At 39.6% G+C, this 20,053-nt stretch overlaps 2 protein-coding genes across 8 annotated transcripts; one reads left to right on the forward strand and one right to left on the reverse strand.

Annotated features, from left to right (window-relative positions):
• The first annotated feature begins 744 nt into the window (after positions 1–744).
• On the forward strand, positions 745–19,746 carry LOC307002435 (uncharacterized protein). Of its 7 annotated transcripts, XM_079620037.1 has the most exons (9): positions 745–961; positions 13,437–13,488; positions 14,073–14,132; positions 14,241–14,300; positions 14,419–14,478; positions 14,587–14,646; positions 14,777–14,836; positions 14,943–15,002; positions 18,675–19,746. In XM_079620037.1, the coding sequence occupies exons 1-9, from the start codon at positions 858–860 to the stop codon at positions 19,260–19,262; spliced, it is 1,104 nt and encodes a 367-aa protein (XP_079476163.1). In that variant the 5' UTR covers positions 745–857; the 3' UTR covers positions 19,263–19,746. The 7 variants fall into 7 exon arrangements, with proteins under 7 accessions (XP_079476163.1, XP_079476165.1, XP_079476164.1 ...); XM_079620039.1 differs by lacking the exon at positions 14,777–14,836; XM_079620038.1 differs by lacking the exon at positions 14,419–14,478.
• Positions 7,639–11,436, reverse strand: LOC307002437 (uncharacterized protein). The gene is made up of 5 exons (XM_079620045.1): positions 10,963–11,436; positions 10,378–10,529; positions 9,978–10,152; positions 9,622–9,839; positions 7,639–9,013 (listed from the first exon to the last, which is right to left on the reverse strand). The coding sequence occupies exons 1-5, from the start codon at positions 11,210–11,212 to the stop codon at positions 8,978–8,980; spliced, it is 831 nt and encodes a 276-aa protein (XP_079476171.1). The 5' UTR covers positions 11,213–11,436; the 3' UTR covers positions 7,639–8,977.
• Positions 19,747–20,053: the final 307 nt, after the last annotated feature.

Raw genomic sequence — 20,053 nt, forward strand, 5'->3', positions numbered from 1 at the left:
GCAGTTTTGTTCTTCTGCACACTGGATACCTCAGAATAAACAGGCACTATAAGCAGTAAACTTTTAGTAATAATAATAATAATAATAATTCATTACATTTATATAGCGCCTTTCTGGACACTCAAAGCGCTTCACATATGGAAGGGGGGAATCTCCTCAACCACCACCAATGTGCAGTATCCACCTGGATGATGCGACGGCAGCCATATTGCGCCAGAACGCCCACCACACACCAGCTTACTGGTGGAGAGGAGACAGTGATGAAGCCAATTAGTATATATAGGAGGATGATTAGGAGGCCATGATGGACAGAGGCCACTGGGCAAATTTGGCCAGGATGCCGGGGTTACACCCCTACTCTTTCAAAAGACATCCTGGGATTTTTAATGACCACGGAGAGTCAGGACCTCGGTTTAACGTCTCATCCGAAGGACGGATAGTAGACAGTAGTCAGAACCTGTTTTGCCCCAGGGCCAAGGACTATGTGACACACCTGTGTGAAACTCAGAGCAAACAAAACAGTTTAATGTGGAGCATTTTTACTTTTTGACCGGAGTTCTGTAATCTTGGCATTGATCGTACTTCCAATGCTGGAAAGCTGGGTCCCTGGCCACTTCTCAAGAGTTGCACCTAAACATGAACAAAAAAACAATGTAAAAATTATTACAGTAGGCTGGAATCAAACACACAAAAGCAGAGACTATTGGTCAAACACCCATTAAAAAAGAAGAAAACATACTGTAAATGGCATCCAATTTATTTTTGTCTAACGGTTGACGAGCCTCTCCTCCGCCTCGTTTGTTGCCCCGAAGATTGCTCACCAGCAGTATTTCCACTGGAAAGACTGCGGTGAGCAGATGCCTCACAAAGACTGTTGCCGAATTGGCATTGATGGCATAGGCCCACGCCAGTTTCTCAACCATGACTCCGGTCCCAGGATGGATCTCAACCTGGACACAAGGTGAGCATTAAAGTTTAAAATACCAATATGTCTGACTTCTTCAGCCCAACAGACTTTAGACATATAAGCACATTAGATCTGCCATACTCATTACTTTACACTTGTAGATTCTAAAAATCGTGCTTCCCCCATATTTGTTGAATCACGGAAGCTACACCTGATATTTTGCCAAGAGATTTATTATTTGAACATGTGTCATGTGTCAGACAGAGAGAGACACAGGCATATAAGAATAAGGCTACATGAGAGAAGGTCTTCATTCTAGATTTCTCTATTCCCCATTATCTATCTTCTCACCTCATCATGCTAGATGTAAATGGTTTCTGGGTTTCTCCTTCCTTACCCCATAATCTCTGTTTCCTCCTTCCTCTCACCCCCTCATCATGCCTTAATGCTTCTCTGAGTTGGTACAGTACGTGTCACGACCGCTGGTGGAAAAAGCAGACTGGATCCAAGATGCAAAAGACGAGGCTTTATTATATAAGGAATATCCAAAAACGTGGTCAGGGCAGGCAAGGGTCAGAATCCAAAAGAGCAGAAGACAAAACAACAAACAGACTAGGAACAGGATAAACTCGGGACACAAACGCGGTGTGACGTAAAACATTGATACACACAGAACAAGAGACAAACAGGGCATTAAATACATGAATGACAAGGGAAAAACGAGAGACAGCTGGTGATTACAACAGCAGACACCTGGGTGCGATTACACAGACAGAATTGTGGGAAATGGAGTTCTAGTGCATGACACCGGGGGAAAGAAGGACATCTAGTGGACACCCGGGGAAACATAACCAGACACCGTGACATGACCTCCCCTCTACGGAGCGGCTACCAGACGCTCCAAGACCACAAGAAACACACAAAACAAGAGTCCAGGCGGGAGGAGGAAAGGTGGAGGATCAGGGGGTGGGATGGGGGGCCAGGTCCATGGAGGGGAAGAGGAACAAGGGAGAATGGCTTAAGCGGCGGCCAGGGCGAAACAGACAGTCCATCGGGCGGCCAGGGCGAAGCAGACAGTCCATCGGGTGGCCACGGCGTTGAAGACCCCTCGGGCGACGACCACTCGGGCGGCCACGGCGGAGACGACCAGGGTGAAGACGACCACTCGGGCGGCCACGGCGGAGACGACCAGGGTGAAGACGACCACTCGGGCGGCCACGGCGGAGACGACCAGGGTGAAGACGACCACTCGGGCGGCCACGGCGGAGACGACCAGGGTGAAGACGACCACTCGGGCGGCCACGGCGGAGACGACCAGGGTGAAGACGACCACTCGGGCGCCACGGCGGAGACGACCAGGGTGAAGACCAAGACGTCGACGGTCTCTAGAACAACCTCCCCCGCAGTGGCAGCAGCAGCGGCCTCCGGGACAGCTTCCTCCTCTGCAGCAGCCGCGGCCTCAGGGACAGCCCCCCCCTCCGCTGCAGCAGCAGCCTCAGGGACAGCTTCCTCCGCCGCAGCAGCCTCAGGGACAGCTTCCTCCTCCGCAGCAGCAGCAGCCTCAGGGACAGCTTCCTCCTCCTCCGCAGCAGCAGCCTCAGGGACAGCTTCCTCCTCCGCAGCAGCAGCGGCCTCAGGGACAGCCTCCTCCTCCGCAGCAGCAGCGGCCTCAGGGACAGCTTCCTCCTCCGCAGCAGCAGCAGCCTCAGGGACAGCTTCCTCCTCCGCAGCAGCAGCGGATTCCGGGACATTGGGGGAATCGGGGGTCTTCCTCCTCCTCCGTCGCCTACGGCGGTGAGGTGCAGACTCTGAGCTGGGCTCTGGGGTTTGAGCGGTGTCTGGGCTGGGCAGCGATGGAGATTTCTCTGGGCTGGGCAGCGATGAAGCTTTCTCTGAGCTGGGCAGCGATGAAGCTTTCTCTGAGCTGGGCTTTCTCTGAGCTGGGCAGCGATGAAGCTTTCTCTGAGCTGGGCAGCGATGAAGCTTTCTCTGAGCTGGGCAGCGATGAAGCTTTCTCTGAGCTGGGCAGCGATGAAGCTTTCTCTGAGCTGGGCAGCGATGAAGCTTTCTCTGAGCTGGGCAGCAATGGTGCAGGTGAGGCTGGTGTATCCCATTGCACCCGAAAGTGGAGATACATAGTGAATCTCTGAAAATTCTATATCTCCAGCCCCCTCATCTCCCACCGGGGCAATGGGTCGTCCAAACAACGGTTCAAACAGTCTTTCAGGGTTGCATCGTCGTATTTTAAATTACGTGAACTTTCTAAAAAAGTCTGAGCAAACCCACTTATCTCTTGGCCATTCTGCTTCAAGGCCAACAGCTTCTGCAGTCTCTCCCTCCTCTCCTTTAGAGAAATGGGGAGAGAGGACGTGACACCTCGTCCTGCTGGATCCATTTCTGGTGTATCAATCTGTCACGACCGCTGGTGGAAAAAGCAGACTGGATCCAAGATGCAAAAGACGAGGCTTTATTATATAAGGAATATCCAAAAACGTGGTCAGGGCAGGCAAGGGTCAGAATCCAAAAGAGCAGAAGACAAAACTAGGGATGGCTGACGCGAAACAGTCATTCCGAAGCTTTGCGAGATCCCGAAGCGCAGATGATTCGAAACACTGATCCGAAGCGTGATTCAAAACACCCATGTCACGTGACTATGGCCAAACGAAGCCTAGAAGTGTTTCACTAAGTGTTTCATCAGGTGTGATCCGCCGAATCAGCGTTTGATTGACAGGGTCGGGAACAGACCACACAAGCGCACATCTGTATAAAAGTGAAATTAACGCATATTGACCTCGTGGGTTTTTGTGAGAGTAGTTTGATTTTGAGATAGCGGATTTTTGGTGATATAGTGACATTTATAGTGCGATTTGTTTAGTTATATTTAGGCTTACATTTAAAATTACACAACACATTGACTGATAGGCTAGAGGCACAGAGTATACATATAGTGACACATTAATAGATACATAGATATAAATATAGACAGCTAGATTAATAGATAGATAGATACATATATAGATAGATTAAAGATAGGCTACATAGCCTATATAAATACATAGATAGATTATAGATACATATTATATATCTAAATACATAGATAGATTGTAGATACATATTATATATCTAAATACATAGATAGATTGTAGATACATATTATATATCTAAATACATAGATAGATTGTAGATAGATATATCTAATTACATAGATAGATTAGAGATACATATCTAGATAGATTTGGATAGATAGATAAAATGGAGGCTCCCCAGAAGAGATGCCGTACATCTGTGGTGTGGGAGCATTTCCATTTAGAAACCCCAAATAAAGTGAGATGTGTGTATTGTGATCGGCAGCTTGCCTACTGCAACAATACATCATCCATGATGCGCCATTTGAGGAGCTGATGCCACAGTGGAAGTGAAAAAATACATCAACGATGCGTATTTGCCCAGAACTCATGATCCACTAACTTACTGGAAAGAGAGAGCAGTAATCTTTCCTCATTTGTATGTCATGGCTAAAAAATGTCTTTGCATACCAGCAACAAGTGTCTCTTGTGAGGATTTTTTCAAAGGCTGGAGAAATTATCTGTAAAAAAAGAAGTAGGCTAAGTCCTTCCACAGCAGAGAAATTAATATTTTTGAATAAAAATATCTAAAAAAGTGAGACATTGTGGCTTGATTTATTTTATTAATATTAATTTTGCAGGACCAAAATAACATTATGCACAGTGAGGAGCCTAGGTTACAAGCTTCACATATTAGAAAAATACAATAATAAAAAAACAACACATTTTTTTTAATGGCTCGTCAAGGTTGTTTCAGGATCAACACCTGCAAGTGACCACTAGGTGTCACCGTGGAGACGGGTGTCGGATTGATTCGAAGCCTCGAAACAATATGAACCATTTGGTTCAACTGTTTCATTGCTTCACGAAGCCTCGATCTGCCCATCACTAGACAAAACAACAAACAGACTAGGAACAGGATAAACTCGGGACACAAACGCGGTGTGACGTAAAAACATTGATACACACAGAACAAGAGACAAACAGGGCATTAAATACATGAATGACAAGGGGAAAACGAGAGACAGCTGGTGATTACAACAGCAGACACCTGGGTGCGATTACACAGACAGAATTGTGGGAAATGGAGTTCTAGTGCATGACACCGGGGGAAAGAAGGACATCTAGTGGACACCCGGGGAAACATAACCAGACACCGTGACAGTACGATTCAGCTTATATACATCACAGAGAGACGTACAACTTCCTTGTAAGGTAGAAAAACATATTGCTTATGTTTAAAGATGGAATGTCTACCTAATGCACATGGTCAATCTACTATCTACATTAAGAAACTATTTCTTCAGTGTATACATTAGTGGTGTATACATTAGTGTTATACAAATGGTACATTTGCATCAGTTGAAACATTCATTCTCCTTGCAAAGAACATACGAACTGTACGAATTTGAAGTATCATCATCATTGGAACATCTCCGCTAAGTGAACATTGCATACCTCTAAGCAAAATATAACTTTACCATAACTCTACTAGCTCTCTGCTCAGCACACATGTACAAACATAGTCTGACTTCACAAAATACATTATGAAATTATAAAGAAAATTAATAAAGAAAAATAATACTAAAAAATAACATTAAACAGTCAATTTTCAGTCTTCATTCCCTCCACTGGAACTACGACAGTCAGTTCCACACCTTCACTCCACCAGTGGCCACCTAATGAAGCGATAGTGAGGAAAAGGAAAAGCAGACCAAAGAAAGATACGATAGAAAAACAAAATAAACAAAATAAAGATACAATGGAAACAAAAGGAAAACACATAACGAAAAACACAAAGGAAAAACAAAACAAACAAATAACCCCAACCCATGTTATGTCCCCGTATACTATGTGTCTTTAACGTCTATGTGTAAGCATCTAAAATTGACCCCAATCATCTAAGAAAATAAAAAACTAATAAATCTTCTGCCGGTGCCTTGACTCGTTAAGTACTCCTCAAGTTCCCGGCTAAAACAACAACCAAAATAAACAATGATGTTTAAGGATCCTATCCCTTGGGGTTGTAAATCAGTAAGCGAGTGTTCATTGTTTGTGAGGTTGTGTTTTGTAAGTAGTGTAGCATGTGTAAAATCTCCTATTTTACTCCTTATGTCCCATTCTCGGTTTTATCAATTTGTTCATCAAAGGAGCATTTCTAAAGTTATCTTTAATTTAAATAATGAATTTATTTATCCCCTGTTATCCAGACTTCTCTTAAGTTAGCAAAAACAATCTTCATCCTTAACAACACCATGTCTTATAATTGTCCAAATGCCATGTATAATGATCTGCAAAAGTGAAAACTATGGTAGACATAATAATTCACATATGATTCAGGATCTAATACTTTAGACAATATTGTCCATTAGGCAACTAACATTATATTTATAAAATAAATTAACAATGTTTGTTTTAATCTCCACAGAATTAATGACAATCACCCTCATGGTCTCAGCTAGTTCTTGAAAACTCTTTCCCATCAGCTCTTTTGTAAATAATCATCTCCTTTCCTCAGGGTGTTCCCCCTGGCATAGTTATATCAAGTTATTAAGACACTTGTCACATCCAAGGAATGCGGTTTCTGGTGATCAGGCATTGGAGAGCTCACATTTTTGGGCAGACTGCTGTAACCCTCAATGATGCTGTTGGCCTAACAAACATCTGCTCAACCATACCCATCTCACATAAACACCCCCCTTCAGGGTAGGTGCCCAGTGGCGGTGACACCCTGCCTAGGAAGTCCTCCGTTGGCCATTAGAGAATCTTGCCCGTCTTTGAGAAATCACCTCATGCTCACTGTAACTGCTCTTTCCCATTAGGAAATTTTAACAGGTATGTTCTGGAGCTCAGGAAAGTTCATTCAAGAGCCATCAGAGCCATTTGGAATGCCTAATAGTGTAAACATATGGAGACAAATTAATGACAGTATTTAATCACCAAAATCCATTAGACATCTTCAAACATCAACATATCAATGCTGAGTTTATACTCAGTGAATCTAGTTATTACAACCGTCCATTAAGTGTAATGTTCTGTTACATCAATAACCGGTATCATCCGTCCTGTACATGGTGAAGACAAAGAAGTTACTGGTCATGGGATAAACAAATAAAAATTCTCACCTCTATCATTCAAGGTAGATTATCATTTCTTAAAACATTTAACTCCCAATTAAATGTATCATTTATTTTAAAATCTCTGTGTCTATAATCTCCAACTGAGACACTGTGCTGTACTTTGAATAGCTTGTTACTTATGCCACAGGCTCAAATATCAGAATGTAACTGACTTTGAATGAGAGAAAGACTCTGAGAGAAAGTCCAGAATGCCTCAGAGTAATTCTGCATTTTCATAACTTTTATAATTTCATTCTTCTCACTTTTTACTCTGACTTTGTCAGAAATTACATGTGTTTCAAATAAACATCTTCATTATATTTTTAATTTTCCTTATATATTTTCCAACTCACATTCTTTTGGAGTCATTATCTATAATTTTTCATCAGCTTGTACTTGTCAATTAACTATACAACTATTATCATAGATCTTTCCTCAAAGTAAATCCTTAACTTTAATCTTATGATCTTATTTTTTATCTCTTGTTCTTTTCAGACAAAAACTAAAAAAATGTAACGTTAAACAATTATTTACTTTTAAACCCACATTAACACCAGAAATTTCTGTTCAAAAGCTTAGCTTGTTTCTGTTCTTCTCTCAAATACCCCGAAGATAATGTTTTGCTATACAATTACTTTCGGTCATTTTACCACTCTCGGTGTATACTAGAGAAGCAACAGGCTTTCTATTTATATCTCTGTGTGTCTGTGTATAAAGGAGGGTATAGATTCCAAAGGAAGGGGCTGCTACTCCCTTCTCACTCAGTTATCTTTTTCCTTCCTTTTCAGTTTAACTCAAATCAGTTTCTTTTTCCTTCTTTATTTTTTATTTTTATCTCAGATTAATTTCTTTGAATTTTCTTTTTCTTTAAGTTTAACTCAGATCAGTAACCTCAAATATTTGAACAGCTTTACGGTCAAAATAAGAATGCCCGCGATCCTAGCTAGTTACAAAGGGCTCCTTTAATACTTGTATTACTTCAGCGTGTTACAATGTTTTAGAATCTGCCATCGTTTTTACAGTATCGCCACACTTAACCGCTTCTGTCAATCAAGTATCGCTTGTCACACTTTCCTCGTCTCCTTCTGAGATCGAATCTTCAAGTGTGTTGGATATGTTTTAGGGATCTGCCATCGTTTTAAACAGTCCCGCCACAGCCCAACCACGTGAACAGTCGTAATCAAGCAACTTTTCTAGCTTAACCGTCTTATAGCTAATTCTCCCAAATGACTAAATGGCCTTTTTTCTAAAAAAAGATCCATCTCCATCCCAGCATATCAAATAGTTCTAGAGGTTTACTTTTCAGATAAACTTTAATAAGTCAAATTAAATTGAATTACTTAATTTAATTCCATTTTTTCTTAATTTTAATTGTTTTAATTTATGTCTGACACATATATTCTTTGGCTACACATCTGGTACTTTAAATAACACAGTTCTTTTAAGCAGTCTCAGTCAATGTCTCAAATCATCAGGCAGACTTAAACTTTTTTAGAATAGAAAAAGTCTTACCTGGAATGACTGAGACAAATGCCTGAAGATGCGATCCTGTTCGTTAGTGACGCCAACTGTAGATTCTAAAAATCGTGCTTCCCCCATATTTGTTGAATCACGGAAGCTACACCTGATATTTTGCCAAGAGATTTATTATTTGAACATGTGTCATGTGTCAGACAGAGAGAAACACAGGCATATAAGAATAAGGCTACATGAGAGAAGGTCTTCATTCTAGATTTCTCTATTCCCCATTATCTATCTTCTCACCTCATCATGCTAGATGTAAATGGTTTCTGGGTTTCTCCTTCCTTACCCCATAATCTCTGTTTCCTCCTTCCTCTCACCCCCTCATCATGCCTTAATGCTTCTCTGAGTTGGTACAGTACGATTCAGCTTATATACATCACAGAGAGACGTACAACTTCCTTGTAAGGTAGAAAAACATATTGCTTATGTTTAAAGATGGAATGTCTACCTAATGCACATGGTCAATCTACTATCCACATTAAGAAACTATTTCTTCAGTGTATACATTAGTGGTGTATACATTAGTGTTATACAAATGGTACATTTGCATCAGTTGAAACATTCATTCTCCTTGCAAAGAACATACGAACTGTACGAATTTGAAGTATCATCATCATTGGAACATCTCCGCTAAGTGAACATTGCATACCTCTAAGCAAAATATAACTTTACCATAACTCTACTAGCTCTCTGCTCAGCACACATGTACAAACATAGTCTGACTTCACAAAATACATTATGAAATTATAAAGAAAATTAATAAAGAAAAATAATACTAAAAAATAACATTAAACAGTCAATTTTCAGTCTTCAACACTGTAATTACTTGTTTAATTAAATGTATGGGGTTGATTGTTTTTATGTGGTTTGTGGGACGCTTTGGCAATATTGTTGTTACATTCATGCCAATAAAGCAAATTTGAATTGAATTGAATTAAAAGCAAGTCTGGCAAGCAGTAGATCTATTTTATATGCTGTATTTATTTATTCTTTAAAAACAAATTACCTTAGAAGACTGGGAGGCAGTCAGGGATGGAGACACAGATGTGGAACTGGACAGCGTTGATCTGGGGAGGGACAGCGAAGTGGCACATGGAGAACTGGACCTGGACTGCGGAGACCCTGGAAGGGCCGGTAATGCTTTGGTAGGCTCCACCCTGGATCTCTTAGGAGGTGCAGCCGAATCTATTATATTCCTCAAGCTCAGTAGGAGTCCTGGCACATCTAGACACAGTACATCAAAAACAAATAATTTATTATTATCACTCCTTTAGGACAATACAGCCAATTCAGCCTACAGTCATTTAGAGAAAGGTTTATTACTTGTCTGATGGTTCAATATTTGATATGAATCAATGATACCTTGAAGAACAATCTCCTTCAACTTCGCGTTCTCTTCTTTCAGGTCCTTGATCTCCTGCTTTAATTCAACGACAGTCTGAGTTGGACTGTTGTGATTATCTGAAGAAGGCTGTGATTGACCGTATAGCTTAAGAAACTCTTCTGCAGGGTCTGTCCTCCTGGGAGCCTTTGACTTCTGGGTGTCAAGAGATAAGAAAAAAACAAAACCAAAATAAAAAGACAGCTATTGCTGGTGTTGAGCAGCTATTATGTACAAGAGAATCAGAATCAAGAATCATTACATATTTAGCTAGATAGTAATGCCTATTACACAATAGTGCCAACTCCTACACATTCTATGTACATTGTACCACTGGGAAATATGGTCATTGCATAGGAGCTAAAAGTAAATTAACGTCACCTTTGCTTGCTGAGACTGAGTTTCAATATCAGTTGAGCAATCTGAATCATCCCCATATTTTTGGGGGGCCACTGAGGCCCTCTTTGTCAGCTCTGTAGGTTCTTCTTCCTTCAGCAGTGAGTTCAGTTTACAGATTGTCTCAAAACGAGTAGCTAGAAAACAAAAGCAAATAGACCAGAGTTATACTCAAACAGCTGATTACACCAAATCACCCTCTTGTAACACTAAGACTGAAAATATACTTGAAGCTAGTGATGTGTGCTCCAAAATAAGTGCAAGCACTGCATGCATTGCTCATATACTTGTATACTTGCATATCCTATGTATACTCTACGCAAATATTCAGGGGGTTATGCATAAGGTATACATGACACCTGACATAAACAACTATTCAAAAAGCTTTATTCAACCTGGTTTCAACTGTCAAAGTGTTATTATCTCATCTCATTTTTAACATAGTTAAATTTTTTTGTTCATTTTTGACATAGTTGTCAGATGACATACTGATTGTGGCACTTACAGTGTCAAAACCACATAGTACTTGTGTTTGTGTGAATTAGAGTAAGTTAGTAACTCTTAACTTACCACTAACAAAAATGACAGTGCCTCTGTAGTGAGGCCAGCCTCCTCGTTGTTTCTTCCCATGGCGCCATTCAATTACGGCTGAGTAGGTGGCAAAGGGATTCCCATCCTGGTCCATCTTGGAATCATCATACCCCCTTATGACATCAGTTTTTATGTCACTGAGCTTCCCAAAATCCTCCCCTTCACTCCACCGCACCACTGCAAACTTCCTCTCCATGTGTTCGAAAATTATCAAATAAATAAAAATCATTGTTTGGCTTAGCAATCAATAAATGACTGGCAGACAGAAACTGTTATTAAGCTAACATTTAACATCAGTATTCTGACAAAAAAACACTTCTACTATTAGGTATCTGCAGGGTTAGGCAAGTTATATTTAAGACTTTATTGCCACTCAAAATGAAATTTAAGACCCATTTTGAATATATTGTGATACACAATTCTGTTGTCTAAATTGATAATATCAAGCACATATTAAACACATTTCTTTCTAAATTTGATTTGAAATATCCAAAGGAATATAATCTGAAAATTGCAGATTAGGTTATTGATTGGTTAAGTGATTTAATAGAGGTGAGCAGATAATGTGATATGTCTTTATGATTCTTGTGATATTAATTTCTTTCATATAACGTTAGCCCAGTCCTACCTGACAGGTGCCTCTAGCCTACAACCAACCAGAAAGGGTCCGATGTTTCCTATTAACAGACAGTAACGTTAGAGAAATACTGAAAGCACATTAACGTTAACTTACTGACTACAAGATGTTCTTGAACATGAATATTTTGGCCAAAGGCTGTGCAACCAAATGTAGTAAACATATAAATAATCATTCTATTTACTGGTTTAAAAAACTTAGAATCAAAAACAAAGGTTCTGTAATATTGACATGAAAATAAAATGGTGGAGACAAAATCTTTATGCAGAAATTGAAAAAAATGTTAACTTTGCCATGTTTTGCCTTCTGCCAATGCGTTACTGGATCTGTTATAATCTAAGACTCATCCAACGTTACACTTGTGTTATTATCATATAAATATTATTAAAAATAAGGATAATTAACGTTAACTTAACTAATCTTGCTAAAATGCACCACTTTGGGTAACGTAATAACGTTATAAGCTGAAAGTGACTGTGAGCTAACTTAATTTAGCTAAGTGTAACATGTAATGTTAAACCAGTTAACGTTCGCCATTAAAAAAATCGGTTGTTACTTAAATAAATGTATTTCAAATTTAATCTCAAACATTGAAGCTTACATCGTAATGTTAACTCTAGATTCACCAAACTATGTCGTCTGTTGGCCGTTCGTCGGTCGTGATTCAAAAGATGCCTTCTTTTTCAAACTTCTAACGTTACCTTTTTCCCTCTACGGTGTTCTGCAGTGTACTCGCTCTCTATCTCTCTCTATCGCTATCTATCTATCTAGCGGCCCTGCGCATGCGCATTACCCACAACCTCGCACTGCTCTGAAGTATTTTCGAGGAACGGGAACGTTAGCTAGCTGAAGTTTCCGGTAACTTTCTAGCGGTAACATGGTCACATCGTGTTGACAAGGACATTAGCTAACTTCACCAGCAACCCGAATAGACATTAATACTGGTAACTATGTCGAAAAGAAAGCACAACGTTACTACTAACACGAAAGAAAAGGTTTGGTTGAGAGAAAATGTTCCTATACGTACTTTGACAAGATGGAAGAAAAGGTTTGTACTAAATTACACCTGTTTCCTAATCCAGCTCGTAACTTCTGGTTAAAGGAGAACTCCGGTCAATTTTAACATTGAGCTCATTTTTTTGTAAATTTGGAGTGCTGTCAGTAACGTTACAGAGAACAACGACAAAAATCGGTGTTGCCTACACCGTGTTATCCTCTTTTTAAAATGTGCACCCTGTTGACTTCAATGGGCACGTTTAAACCTGTATTAATAAAATTGATGTTAATTCTGCCAGCGAAAATACCTGAAAAACTTCCTGTTTTCAGTCGAAATCCACAGTAGTCAGTTGTCGAGTTCACCCGCGCGATCACAATGCAAGAGAACGCGCCTGAACTCGACAATCGACTACTGTGGACTTCGACCGAAAACAGGAAGTTTTTCAGGTATTTTCGCTGGCAGAATTAACATCAATTTGATTAATATCTTTCACATCTACTGCAGTCAGATTCACTGTGTTCACTCTAAATAAACTCACTCACATGGTTGTGCACTTGTAATGACACATCAAGGATGTTAAAGCAGGCTAAACGAAGGTTTAAACGTGCCCTATTGAAGTCAACAGGGTGCAAATTTTAAAAAGAGGATAACACGGTGTAGGCAACACGATTTTTGTCGTTGTTCTCTATATTGACAGCACTTCAAATTTAAAAAAATTAGCTTAATGTAAAAATAGACCGGAGTTCTCCATTAAGGTTGCAGTGATTCGTTCCCAGTTAATGTTAGTTACCCTAACGTTACTGTCCACTGTTTCTTTAGGAAAATCAACAGAACTTTGACTGACATCGAAAAACATACTGCGCAACTACATGTAAGTGTTATCCGGTTCATGTCCTCTTGATCTTATTAGTGATAGTTACATTGTAAAAGTTATGTAGCTTATACGATGATACTTATTACTAACTATTTTACCTTTGCATTTTAAATATATTTGCAGCTCATATCTGTTGTGAACAACTTTGATGTGTGAAATTCCCATGTGATTGTATCGCATTTCTGTGTTATTAAAGGGATAGTTCACTTTGAAATAAATTTTTGATACGTTTTAGCTTACCTCAAGGGCATCCAAGATGTAGGTGTCTTTGTTTCCACAGTATTTTCAATTTTGATATTTTTGGGTCAAACCGTTCTTGTCTGTCGGTCATATCATGCAGGTCTATGGGGTCCACCTCAAAAAGCATGCACAGAGAAGTCAAAATTAAACATGATTTAATGACTCATAAATGTAAGTACACATTGATGGCCTAAGACACGAAACGAGCGGTTTGTGTGAGATCCAAGTACTCTGAGGGCGCGGGCGCTTCTGTCTGCGCAAGCACCGGAAAGCCCCGGAAGTGATCTCTCGCGCGTGTACTCCTGTCTATCTAATAATTTGTTCATTTGTATCCTTCCTAGGAAAGTGATGAAGATTCCCAAAGAGAAGAGCAGAGTGCAGAACCTTTCACATTGGCACAGGTGAGACACAACTACAGTATTCTCTCTCTTTATTTATATGTATTTTTCTCTCTCTATCACTCTGTCAATCTATCTATCCAACAAGTTGTTGATTTGTGTCCTTCATAGGAAAGTGAGGAAGATGCCCAAGGAGAAGAGCAGAGTGGAGAACATTTCACATTGGCACAGGTGAGACAAAACTACAGTATTCTCTCTCTCTCTATTTATATGTCTCTCTCTCTCTCTCTCTCTCTCTCTGTCAATCTATCTATCTATCTAACAAGTTGTTGATTTGTATCCTTCCTAGGAAAGTGATGAAGATTCCCAAAGAGAAGAGCAGAGTGCAGAACCTTTCACATTGGCACAGGTGAGACACAACTACAGTATTCTCTCTCTTTATTTATATGTATCTCTCTCTCTCTATCACTCTGTCAATCTATCTATCTAACAAGTTGTTGATTTGTGTCCTTCCTAGGAAAGTGATGAAGATGCCCAAGGAGAAGAGCAGAGTGGAGAACATTTCACATTGGCACAGGTGAGACAAAACTAAAGTGTTCTCTCTCTTGCTCTCTCTTTCTCACTCTATCTATCTATCTATCTATCTATCTATCTATTTATCTATCTATCTATCTATCTAACAAGTTGTTGATTTGTGTCCTTCCTAGGAAAGTGATGAAGATGCCCAAGGAGAAGAGCAGAGTGGAGAACCTTTCACATTGGCACAGGTGAGACAAAACTACAGTATGCTCTCTCTATTTATATGTATCTCTCTCTCTCTATCACTCTGTCAATCTATCTATCTAACAAGTTGTTGATTTGTATCCTTCCTAGGAAAGTGAGGAAGATGCCCAAAGAGAAGAGCAGAGAGCAGAACCTTTCACATTGGAACAGGTGAGACAAAACTACAGTAAACACATTTATGAAGTTAATTACATAATTTGATATGACATTAAATAATCATGAGACAAACAATACTATGACAAAATGCACAGATTATCTCTGCAGCTCATGGAAGTAATAATAATAATAGTAATAATAATAATCATAACTTTATTTGTATATCACTTTTCAAAAACAAGTTACAAAGTGCTGTACAGTGAAACAAACATGATCCATACTTAAAAATGTAAATGAAAAATCAACAATAAAATCAGAAAATACAATAACAACAATAATATAATGTTTATAAAAATGCCATACAGCAAAGGCTCGGTCACCTTTAGTGACAAGACTAGGCTTTGGAACCACTAGTAGTGCCCTGCCAGAGGATCTCAGGCATCGGTCCGGCTTGTAGGGAGTTATCAATTTAGAGAGTATGCAGGAGCCTGTCCGTTCAGGGCTTTAAAAACTAGTAGTAAATTCTTAAAATTAATTCTAATACTCACAGGTAACCAGTGAAGGGCGGCGAGGATTGGTGTGATGTGGTCACTCCTCTTAGTGCCAGTTAACCTGTTAGCCTTCACCAGAGCGAGGACGCACTGAAGCGTTTTTTTTTTTATATAGTTCAAAGTTACTATCAGATTTAATGTTATTACCTTGACAAACTATACATCATTAAAAAGATATAAGTCTCACGTTTCAGTATTTGACCACTATTGTATTCTGAGAAACGTATAGTGACAGTTATGTCTTAATTTGTGTCAGGATTTATGTATTGAAAAAATGAGTCGATACCTTTAATATGAATTATGAGCATCAGCCGCGTCCATTAAAAAAAAACTCCCGTGTTGTCATGAGAACGCGTGACAAAACAACGTCCCTCAGGGCTTTTGGCTCAAAAATGTGCAGATTTGGAGAAATATTGATAGATTCTCATAGGTTTACATCATATTTCTATAGACAGGAATAATATTTATTGAATTTATATCCAAATGCGTCGATCTAAACATAAAGAGCGCTGGATACTCTGATGTACTGTGTTTTCAATTCATACAGCAGGCTGAGGGCGCCATTTGCACAGAATTTTTCCAAATATGGTGCACAGTGCACTCACGAAGAAGAACCATAACCTGTGACCTTCCAGGACGTCACTCACATAAACAACGCTATCAGAGATCGCTGTAACATGCAGATAAAGATGTTTTGAAGACAATAAACATGATTGCAATGATATTTGATTTACCTGTGTTCTTCGAGTCATGTCAGGTATTTTTATAATAGATTATATTTATAATGTAATGCTAATCGTTATAGACTTTAGCATTGTGCAGAATACCATAAAGTAATATATATTCTGTCTGATTTTCTTTTCTGAAGCCAAATAAGATCATAGAAGATTATTTAAAACACTCGACTTGCACTATAAAGTAAGTTTGGAGCACACACATGGTTTTAATCTCATAAATTGTCGTGTATTGATGGTGTGCTAAGCTAACATGCTAGCTAGCTCTCTAGTTGCACCTGCCATCTAGCTGTTATTTTTTATGATTTTTTTCTAAATCGGAATGCTTACTGAAATATTTCTTTATTTAAGAAAGGCATTTGATACAGTTTCAAATGTGAAGTGAAGATTATGAAAGAAATTAGGGGGTGAAACACCGTGATTAGCCAGTCGTTAGCGATTATAATGGAGACAAAGGAAAATAATATGTATGGCCATAAGCCGGCTGGAAAGGTGTAAATGTGAGCAGGAGAGAGTGACACTGAATGGGGCTCGTTTGCACCACAAAACAATAGAGACAATAGACTGAATAGATGCTAATAGATGACAATAAACACAAGTTTGCATTTTAGAGTCAATTCAACATAAAGTCATTTGAGATGATCTTGAAAAACATTTAACAAAGTACAGAGTTTTAGACTTATCACCTTCAAATTTTAAATATAACATGGTCAGACATGTGTCTTTAGCTGGAGTGCATTTCTAGAGTGCTGACGGGCCAACTTCAATTTAATTTTCATGAAGATGTTTCATAAAAATACATTTCTAATAACTTACACAACTTTGAAGCTATTCATAATTTTTTTTTCATTATGACAATAATTCATTCTACATTTCCAATAAAGTGCCAGGTGTCAGCTTTCAAATGAGATCATGCTTGTGCTTTTAGGACAAAGCGTCAATGAACTGAATCTGTTTTCGGTTGAGAATGCAATTTCTGGGGATTTTTCAAAAGTGGCGCTGAAGGCTAACAGGTTAAAAATATGGCTGCAGCATTTTGAATGAGCTGTAATCTATGAATACTTCCCTTACTGATACCAGAGTACAGAGCATTGCAGTAATCGAGTCTTGAGGAAATAAAAGCATGGATGACCTTCTCTAATGGCCCTTTCAGATAGGAAGCAATTTGCACTGCGCTGGCTGCGGGGCTCAGCGCAAAACCGCAGAGTTCAGCGCAAAAGTTCAACTATTTTGAACTTTGACCGCGGCGTGTGCGCGAGGTCGCCGAGCAGTGCGTTGTGCTGTGCTTGCGCTTTGCTAGACGCAACAACAAACTGCTGTTGCGCGGCGCAAGCCATTGAAAATAATGGGTTTCACAGCGCAGCAGTGCGGTTGTCGCAGTCTGTCTGAAAGGCCCATAAGTCAGCAGAGGAGAGACATGTTCTAATCTTAGTTAGCTGTCTCAGCTGGACAAAACAGGACTGCACTACTTCTGTCAACTGGGCATCAAAAGACAGCTCTGAATCAAAAATGACACCAAGGGTGCGAGCTTCTTTCTGAATGTTGTCTGAAGACACCCAGGCTAGTGGTGAGGTTTTTATTATGTAGCCACTGCTAGTTCCGATGGAGGTAAATACAATTATTTCAGATTTTGTGTCGTTTAACTGCAGGAAGTTGTTAGACATCCAGGCCTTTATTTCAGTGAGGCAAGAGAGAATGCCAGAGACATTGGAATAACCAGGCCTTAACGGGACATACAACTGGGTGTAATCTGCATAAAAATGGAAATCAATATTATAAGTCTGAATGATTTTTTGGGGAAGCATGTATATGTTGAATAACAGTGGCCCCAAAATCGACCCCTGGGGGACCCCACAAAATAGAGGAGCATGAGAAGAGGAGGCTTCTCCAAGGATCACGGAAAATGACCTATTTGACAAATAGGAGACGAACCAATCCAGGGCCACATCACTGATACCAACATAGTTTTTCAGACGGCTAATTAAAAAATCATGGTCCACAGTGTCAAAAGCTGAGCTGAGGTCAAGAATAATTAAAATAGAGAACATTCCTGAGTCGGCTGCACGCAGCAAATCATTGGTGACCTTGATCAGAGCAGTCTCAATACTATGCAGGGAACTGAAACCTGATTTAATTTTTTCAAAAATGTCATTATTGTTCAAAAAGGAGATTAACTGAGTTGAAACGATTTTTTCAATTTTTTTTTATAAAAATGGCAGCTTGGAAATGGGTCTAAAATTATTTAAAACAGAGGCATCTAAAGAGGGCTTTAGATGCGTACAGACACTGTCTGTCTTTCCTCTTTTTGTTTGTTTCTTGCATGTGTTGTGGCTTCCATTAAATATTTTGTGCTAAGTATAGTAGAGCAAAACGAGGTTACCTTTATGGTAAAGCAGAACCTTATAAGTTTTAATATGGTGCTTCTTTTTCTGTAATTTTAGGAAAATGCCCCTCAAGAAATACGTGATGATATCCACTCTCATGGACTAACGGAAGGGCAAAGTTGCATCTCTATTTTCTCCTTTGCATTGAGACACAACACTACTGGTGTATTGATGGAAGACCTGCTGAAACTTCTAAAGTTACATTCTGCTGGGACAAATGCAGTACCAGCAAGCAAGTATTTTTTGGAGAAACCATTAGCTGGTATTATAGATAAATTAAAACGCCATCATTACTGCAGAGTATGTACTAAGAACCTTGGCACTTCACAATCACAAGAAGAAACACTTACATGTGTGTCATGTTCCTCGTCCATAACCGTAAAAGACAGTTTACAGGAAGGACATTTCTTTATCAGTATTCCATTAAAGGATCAACTGAAGGATGTTCTTGAGAATCAAGGTATGCACGATCTCTGTTTTCGTCCTGATGATAGTAGTAGGCATGTAATAAGTGATATATGTGATGGCACCTTATATCAGACCTTGAAATCAAACAGTGAAGAGGATTTCCTCTCCCTTACATTTAATTGTGATGGTGTACCAGTCTTTCAGTCCTCTAAATTTAGTATTTGGCCTATACTGTAATGTGTTAATGAGATACCCCCTGAGAGTAGAGATAAGCATGTGCTTTTATGTGCTTTATGGTTTGGAGCAAAAAAGCCAGACATGACCTGCTACTTCCAACCATTTGTAGAGGAATGTGCCAATCTTTCACAAGTTGGCTTTGAGTGGCAACATCCTAGTGATCAGTCATGGAGACACGTGAACGTGCACCCATTGTGCTGTGTGTGTGATGCAGTAGCAAGGCCATTACTACAAAATTTTAAGTAGTTTAATGGTGAATATGGTTGCGGACTCTGCCTTCACCCTGGGGTGCAGATGAGGAAAGGAAAAGGAAAGTCAAGGGTTTACACATGTGCAGATGAAAAACCAAGTGACAGAAATCATAAAACCACAGTAGAGATAGGACAAATTGCTGAAAGAGAAGGGACAACAATATTGGGCATAAAGGGCCCATCTGCCATTGTAGATTTACCAAAGTTTGATGTAATTAATGGGATGGTCCCTGACTATATGCATTGTGTGTTGCTTGGCGTGTGCAGACAAATGGCAACTTTATGGATCGATTCAAAAAACTATTCCGAGCCATGGTACATTGGCACACAAACAGCTATCTTGGACAGACACCTCTTGTCTATAAAACCTCCAGGTATTGTTGCTCGAGTTCCAAGATCTCTGACTGAACGCAAATTCTGGAAAGCCCATGAGTGGCAACACTGGCTTCTGTACTATAGCTTGCCAGTTCTAAAAGGCATACTTCCACAGAAGTATCACTGTCATTGGGCATTACTGATAGAGGGCATAAGAATTCTGTT

This window comes from Phoxinus phoxinus (assembly GCF_949152265.1).
Source record: "Phoxinus phoxinus genome assembly, chromosome: 8".
NCBI lineage: Eukaryota > Metazoa > Chordata > Actinopteri > Cypriniformes > Leuciscidae > Phoxinus > Phoxinus phoxinus.